The sequence below is a fragment of the Morone saxatilis genome, unplaced genomic scaffold, assembly GCF_004916995.1.
Source record: "Morone saxatilis isolate NCDOM2014 unplaced genomic scaffold, NCSU_SB_2.0 Contig23, whole genome shotgun sequence".
NCBI classification, from domain to species: Eukaryota; Metazoa; Chordata; class Actinopteri; family Moronidae; genus Morone; species Morone saxatilis.
The window spans coordinates 23,916,645-23,924,962 of NW_023339796.1; the positions used below are offsets into that span (position 1 = coordinate 23,916,645).

Below are 8,318 nucleotides of genomic sequence, written 5' to 3' on the forward strand. Positions count from 1 at the left end.
TTTAAAGGGGAGTGCCAAGCTTTGAACTGGAAACTGGCACTGGTTTCCCAGGTCTCCACCTCAACAAAAACACTGGCACATAGTTTTAGTTTAATTACATGTATTTGTCAGGGATCATAGGGTTGGTTGCAATAACTGCAATAATGAAATAACCACGCATGTCTTCGGGGTTGGGCGGTTTAAAGAAAATCTTTAAAGATGCACTGTTAGGGTAATTTATGAAAATAATTTTTTGTCATATGAAGAAATTTTTATTATTATCCTGGACATTAGATACATAAACAGAAAATCTGTGTGTGTTCTCTGCGGCTCATTTCTAGTGCCCTCCTAATGGCCATTTGCAGTTCCCCAGGCCCTGGGGACGAAAACAACAAATCAGAGCTGCGGAAAATATATAAAAACCCTTTGGAAGGCCTTGGAAGATAGTTGATTGTGAGTCTCAGCGGTCCCCAAAGCGGTCTGTATTTGACACCCCTGGGAATGGACTCAAAATCAACTATCTTTGTTGGCTCTAATTTGGCGTTGTTTTCATTCAGGCCCAGTGTTATTAGGAGGACTAGGAGAAGGCCAGAGGAACCAATTTTTTTCAAAAGATATCTGTCTCGTTCATTACTGGTCAGGATATAGTGAAAGTTTTCAGCCAAAATGACATAAATAAATATTTTTTTAACTAACTGGAGACATTTTTAGGCTGACAGTCTAAATTGGTCTTTGTATTTTTTTAAAGGAAACACAGAATCAAGCTGGGGTTTCACAATACCACCATCCAAACAAATTCACAATCCACACTTAATCACTACTGAACCCAATATTTTATACACATTACCTTTTAGTTGTAAATAAACAAGGGGAATGGTGTTTGTTCTTGTGTATAGAAGAAGCAAGTATTGGCACAATGGAGCCTGGGCCCTCGATTAAATCGCATCTGTCCCAGAGATGCATTATCCATCAGGTCTGTAGCTAAAACCTGACTTTACAGATTTTTTAAGGGCTGCATCTGTTTCTTTATATTAAATGCCACTTAGGATGTCATTGAACCAAGGATAACATTATTTTCTATTGTGCCTCCTGGGGCATAACTTTAGCAAATGTAGACCATGAGCTCCAATACAAGGTTCCATGAGGTCATCACCAATTGTATTAGCTGTTATAATAACTACTTTTGCTTTTATTTTATTTTTAAATGATTAATATTGTCATTTTAAGACAATTTTACGCCACTGATATAAATAAGCATAAACTAAGTATGCCTTTTCAAATGACCTCTGATCATTCAGACAAAACCAAACAGCAAAACAATAATTAAATGGATTTATCGGTCTATGTTAATAAAAAATACACAAATAAATACTAAACATTTGGCAACAGGAGCAGAGCTATAGAGTCATTTCACATTCATTCCTTAACAGGCAATATTCTGTGTTTTGTCAAGCCAATTAGAATTAAAATCAACCATTAAGAGCATCAGATAAACAATCAAAGAAAACACCCTTTGCAGTTGGTGGTCATTACAATACAGTTACAACAAAGGACACTTGAAGAGAATGGTAAATGGACCTCCGTTACTGTAGCTGCCTTTCTATTCTTCCGACCACCTTTCCACGCTCGGAAATGCCAACTCCATTTCACCACCTCATTTCATGACCCGTCCGGAGAGAACAGAAAACTAACTCATTCATACAACATTTCCACACACCGATGCATGGCATCAAGAGCAATTTGGGGTTCAATATCTTGCTCAAGGATACTTCGACACGTGGGGGGAGGAGGTGGGATCGAACCAACAACCTTCCAATTAGTGGGTGACCCGTTCTGCCTCTGAGCTACAGCGGCCCCCACATGTAAGAATGTGTTACATAAACAGACAAAAAGGACAACCAGTGGGTGAAGGGATGGAACACTGGAGAACAGGAGAGAAGGAGTAAGGAAGGAGAAAAAGAAAAGGAGAGAAGAGGAGAGAGTATGGGCTGGAATAAAAAATCATAAGCTTTAGGCCATGTAGCCTACATTATTGTACTGTACATTATGTACCTACAGTATATAATATATATCTATATTATTAAAGTATATATTTTTACTTTCTAAAATACTAATATGATATATTACATATTACGTAGTTAGGCCTAATAAATGACTAAAGTTCCCAACTGAGTTTTAGGAGTGAAATTCAGCTATGTGGATTAAAATGGAACTAGAGCTGCAGGGTGATGATTCAACAGAATCAAGACTATATCTGGATATCTATGGTTCTGTCCTTTCTAGCAACACTGCTACTGCACTGAGTAGCCACACTGTAACTGTGGCTCATCTGAATGTATTTGGAGATCTCTCAAATGAGATCCAAGTTTCACCTTATTTTCTGCTGGCATAGTGCTTGCGATTCTTGGTTTTGACATGTGGCGTTCTGGGAACATCTCATCCTTTCCTTATGTATACAGCGATTAAGAAGCAGTTTCTGAAGATATTTCAGTTAAATTTTATCCCTTACGATTTGCTGACAGTTCTACCACATTGGTGGTAACTCTATTCTACAAGTAGATATTTCATTAAAGTATTGTTTAGTGTATTAGACTAACGCCGAACGGAAGAGTGTACGGCAACGCTTCGTTTACCGTCCCTCGTTTTATTTTGCCTGTTGTGGATAATTGTCACTAATCGACGCATCCGAAAACGGACAGATGATAAACGGAGTACGGCGCTACACGTCTCCTCGTAGAGCAGAGCGCGTGTCGCAGCTGAGCCACCAGCATATGGAATGGCTGTGTTCACTTAAAACTTAAACGCTGCTGGCTAACGTTAACTTAATGCTAAACTATGTTTTCTTTCAAGCTGTCAAAAAAGACTGTCGGTCGGTGGAAATCGTGGTCGGTTTAAGTTACATTCAAACAGGTGCTATGAGCTCACCTGAAGAGAGAGGTTTGCAGTCTGGCTTGACTTCAAGGTGCTAACTTCCTGCTAACGCCACCTGACTCTGGGTTTGGAGGTAAATGTCCCGGTGCTTCACGTCAATTTCTTCTTATTTCTTCCTCTCTATCGAACTTTTTTTGTTTCTGTCTGCAGGATGTGTCTCTGTGTCAGAATCAGGTACACTAAAAAACCCCACCTCTGTCTGTCTGCTGATGGTGTAGCCTACTATAACAAAACTCCACCTTGGCAAATAAGTCTGGTTTTACCAGTCTAACTAGAAGAGCAGTGAAACTTGTAAACTTTATGACATGACACAAGTCACTGATGAGTCATCTTCAGCCAGCCCCCCTTGTCTTACAGCAGTGGACACCCCCACCACCTCAACATAACCACTGAAATAATACAGCAGAATAGTAGCCTATAAATGTCACCGCCACGCTTCCATCATGTGTTACTGATAATGCAATTAAAATTCTGCTTCAGCATAATGATTAATAAGTGGCATAATTAGGCTATTCATTAAGCATTCCTACTAACTCTATATAATTAAAAAGCCAAAACAAGGAATTGGAAACAAGAAAGTGAATGCCTACACCTCTTGAGTGGAAGAGCAAATATCTCTGAAGCCACAAACCAGTGTTTCTTCTTGTTCCTACAGTGTGCTGTTTGAATGCTGTGCAGAGTTTGACTCTAGAAGGATGTTTTCACTTTCATCTGCTGCAAGTGGAAAGTTTCTCTGTGCTCACTGAAAATCAGATTTTGAAGGGGCGGGGCCTACCAGCATGATTTGTGACATCACTAGTAACTGGTAAATATTGTGAAACATTTGCCATTTAGCAATTTGTCCACATTAGCAAGCAAATTAACTTAGCCAGCTAAAATCACAATATCACAAGTTATTTCGCAAGCTTTGCTGTAATGTTAGCTTTGACTTTGGACTGTTATGGTCAGTGTCAGCCATTTGTAGACTCCATATAAAAGCTAATGTTAGCTAGTGTTTGCACACTGGTGACACTGTATGGAAGTGGAGAGAGAAGGCACTCAGGAGCGCCCATAAACTTTACATCCTTTGGATTTTTGTGGAAAATGCAGACCCTCATCCCTACATAGAAACACATATAAATCAGTCCACTGGCAGCAGAGAAAGTCGGAGAAGGTCTCATTTTTTAAGTTACATTACAATCAGTTCACACATTGGCAATTAAAAGTGATTACTAAATTAAAGCAATACGTAAAATGCTTGGAATCTTATCTTACATATGGCCTCTTTAAAGGTTTGGATCTGATGTTTTATCTTTATTCTGGATTCCACTGAGGTCAGCAATGTCTACTTCACATAATGCAGTGGGCACAGCTTTAAATCTCACCTGTTTCTTCATGCGGTCCTGGTGTCCCATGATAATGGCAGCATGGTGGGGATACTTCTGCCTCAGGTGGTCCAGGAACACCTCCTTCCTCTCCACATCAGTGTGCTGCATCATCAGACTGTCCAGCTGGCTGTCCCTGCTGGCGGCAGCGGTAGCGGTGGCATAGGATCGAGGTAATGTGCTGGGAGAGCGTGGAGCTAAACCACAGGACGAGAAGTCTGGGTTACAAAGCCGGCTGTTGTTGGTGTTCTGTTTCTTTTGCAGCAGATGCTCAGTGCTACTGTTCAAAGCAGTAGAAGATGGGGAGTTTCCTGGATCTGAGTGGGAATGGAGACAGAAGGATAAAAGAGATGAAAATAGAGGAGAATATGAGAAAAGACATGGGCACGAAAAGACACGAGAGGACACGGAAAAAATGATATGACAAGATTAAATGTGTGGCTATATCAAAATGTTGAACACTCTCACTTCAGTTCACACTGTATATAAACTGTGGAGGCGTCTTACTCAGTGACGTTAACCCGTGTTTGAATGAGAAGCTGAGCGCAGCACTTTATGGATCAGTTGCTGTGTAGTGTCCATGTTGTGAATGTGCATCAGTGTGTGGATAATATTCAGCTCTGCAGATGATGAGAACAACAGTTTCAGGGAGGATAAAAATACACAGCAGTCATTCAGCTTCAGATAGCACACAGCTGGAGAGGGATTGATATTGAAACATACAAAGTAGATTGAGGGAATTATCCAATAAATTCTAAATAAACTTTACCAAAGATACTGACACTTGGTGTCAACCTTTAACACTTAACAAGCAGACTGACAGCACAACCATCATTTAGGTGTTCAGGGAGAAATTGTGACAAAACATGATAAAGTGCCATGTAGGGTGCCCCTCTAATTCAATTCAATTCAATTTTATTTGTATAGTGCCAATTCATAACAACAGTTATCTACATATACAACTGAAAGTGCCCTCTAGATTGCTAATCCTAACCCAGAATAAGCAGTTTCACCATAAATGCATCACAACTTTCTGTGTGCTGGTGCCATTTACATTATTTAAAGTCCTCCATTGCAGGCAATCTCCATACCACTATGTCTCACGAACAACAGATATGGCTGATGGCACTGTACGGCCTGTATGTGGTTGGACATAGTTGAGTTAAGTATAAATGCCACTGATCCAGTCCTACAACTTACTGCTCTGGCTGCTGTGGCTGATGCTGTCCACAGAGCTGTGTGGCATTTTACACTGTCTGACCTGCAGGCTCTGACATACACAGAATATATACATGTTACACTGTAAAAAAAATTTAAAAAAAAGACCCTGAATTCACAGCAGAGGTTGTACAGCAGTGGTGCAAAAACACAGCAAAAGGGACAACCCGTCCAAAGCACAGTGACTCACAGACTGGATGCCAGCTGCTGATATTTAGAAGTAAGCAGAGAGGCAAATTTGGAAGTGGATTGTCCTCTAGCTCTTTGACTGTTTTATTTTGGTTTACAGTCTGTATATTGTTAGTTTGGAGTAGTTGGTGAGCTTCCTTATCTCGTTTCAGCAGCAGCTAAGTGGACAAAAACATGTCTTACACAGTCACGCCCACGTGAGAAATATCCTGGGGAAAATAAAGGTTTACACTACTGCTTTTTGATTTATTCAGTTGATATTACAAGTGCTTCTTATTTAATGATGAATACAGTTCAGAGGAGAGGAAGTATTTGTGTAATTTGAAGGCCTGTCTCTGGAGTTCATGCTACACTAAAATGGAATTAATGTGAATTAAATAACATATTGTATATTTTCTGTAATATGGATAGCCACATGCTAAGTTACACAAAGCTATTTTTTTTTTTATCACAGAGTCAGTTATAACACCTCAGTCTGTGAAAACAATATAATAGTAAAAACTGAATAAATGTATACCATAAAGCCTGTGTTATGCTATCTGGTTGCATCATTGGGAGTGTAGGATCCAGTCTTTTGGAGCTCAACCCATGCTAGAAACTACAAGTGAGGATGCTGCTTCAATTTTGACCATTCTCTCTTTACAGAACTGCAATACTGGAGAACCCATTAAAGCAGTGGTTCCCAACCTGGGGGACCCACACTAGAGGTCGCCAAAACATCACAGGTGCTTGCAAAGCCTTCTTGATTTTAAGGTATTTTAAGGCCTGTATTTCATTCAAAAAATAAACTAAATTTAATTGAATTTTTAAAGTTTAGATTATTATTTAAGATATAAACTCTGAGGACTATATTATATATATATATATATATATATATATATAAACTATATCCACAGAGCCTTCACTCTCTGATAAACAGCCTTGTCCTGTCCAAAAGTACACAGTTAAAACAATCAGAGCTAATAGACCAAACATCAAGAAAACATTGAATGTTGAGTGTCTGTGGCGACATTCCCAGACAATCATGTATCAAAGCTGCAGTGGGTGACTTGAACATACACAACGCAAAACCTTCCGCACTCTGCTTCTCGAATCACTCTGCCAAGCCCCTCTTACCAAACTCACAGCATAGCAGAAGGAGCCGGTTGCCTGCAAAACCTCATCCCCGACAGGGTTAACCTTTCACGGCATGAGCTTCGCCAAGACCCCTCCAGTGCTCGGTGGCCCCACAAAGCGTGTGCACAAGCAGTAATTAACACTGTGTTAGAGACTCCTCATGACTCCAATTGGTTATTTTCTTTCAGGCGTGGTGGATTCTTGCAAATGCCATTAGGAGCACTAGGAGGACCCAGAGAAACTTGATTATCCGTCTCATGTACTACTCTCTGGATATAGGGAGTTTCAGTAAATATGACAAAAAGTTATTTTTCTACAGCTTTAAACTTTAAGTTACTGCTAATGCAAACTGAACATTTCCTACTGCTGCAGCTTCACATGAAGTAGTTACAGGAAATGGAATGTGTTAATTACCACCAGTAACTACAGGTGTCACATATACAATAACGGGGTAACTGCATAACAGTGTCAAAACCAGTTAAGTGATTAAGGTGGTTCATATTTCCTGCTCCCTCACCCCCTTCCTGATCACACTGCATGCCCATGACTGCATCCCCCGACATGGAGACAACTCCTCATCAGCCTGATTTCAAACCATGAAGAAAAGCACAATTCCCATGCCAAAATTACTAGTAATTAACATTACAGAGGAGTGATAGAAAGCATCCTGACTGTAAACTTAACAAAATGGCGTAGGATGTGCGCAGCCCAGGACAGGAGGACAGCAGCGTGTGGTTAGAACCATTCAAAAGATCATTGGTACACAACTACACAGCATCAAGTGCCTGTGCAGAGCCCAAATGATATTAAAAGACAGCATGCAGCCAAGCCACAGCCTGTTCAACCTGCTGCATTCTGGGAAGAGGTACAGAAGCTTCCACTCCACTTGTGAGCTGTGAGTCTTCCTCAACAATTCATCATATAAATTTAATTTAATAATTTTTTTTATGACTCAGTTTTTATTTGGTTTTTTAACAATACGAGCAACATTTGGGGGAACTATATCTAAATTTAATTCTACATTCTTCATAATTACAGATTTGAAACACCAACCACCACTCCTCAGTGAACTACCTCTTTGGAGATCTGAGAGCCTTTTTATAGCTCAGTATCTAGGTTTTCTAATGTTTTTTAGGAGTCTGTTTTCACTGATTTTTTTTTGTAAGAAAGTGAAGTTATTTAACAAAATTTGGCTAATTAGGCCACTAGAATTTTTTTCTAGTGTGCAGATGTACATGGGCTCCCTTCTCACACACACAGCTTCATCATCCTGACATTTGAAACTTTCCTGGAGCTTTGCTGTCTTTAATTAGGCCACTTTATCACTGGTTGGATGGAAAATGACTTTTTAACATGGCTTAAAGGTTTTATGTTATTGCGTGTCTTATCCACTGATCAGTGGGCTATATACAGTGCACAAAACAAGCATCCACTTTGATGTTTTAGCACAGTTAGCACGCTTGTAGCATGTGTAGTCTGCACACTCACAGCCACGTAGATCCAGCAAGGGTAGGGATTCAT

General features: G+C 39.9%; 1 protein-coding gene across 1 annotated transcript in view; it reads right to left on the reverse strand.

Moving 5' to 3' along the window:
- Positions 1-8,318, reverse strand: part of LOC118334854 (sickle tail protein homolog) — a 55,018-nt gene extending 46,700 nt beyond the window's left edge. Inside the window, exons 1-3 of the mRNA XM_035670926.1 lie at positions 8,286-8,318; positions 5,475-5,544; positions 4,275-4,591 (exon numbers count right to left, since the gene is read on the reverse strand). Coding sequence (XP_035526819.1) covers positions 4,275-4,591; positions 5,475-5,544; positions 8,286-8,318 — 420 coding nt within the window. The remainder of the gene's footprint in view (positions 1-4,274; positions 4,592-5,474; positions 5,545-8,285) is intronic.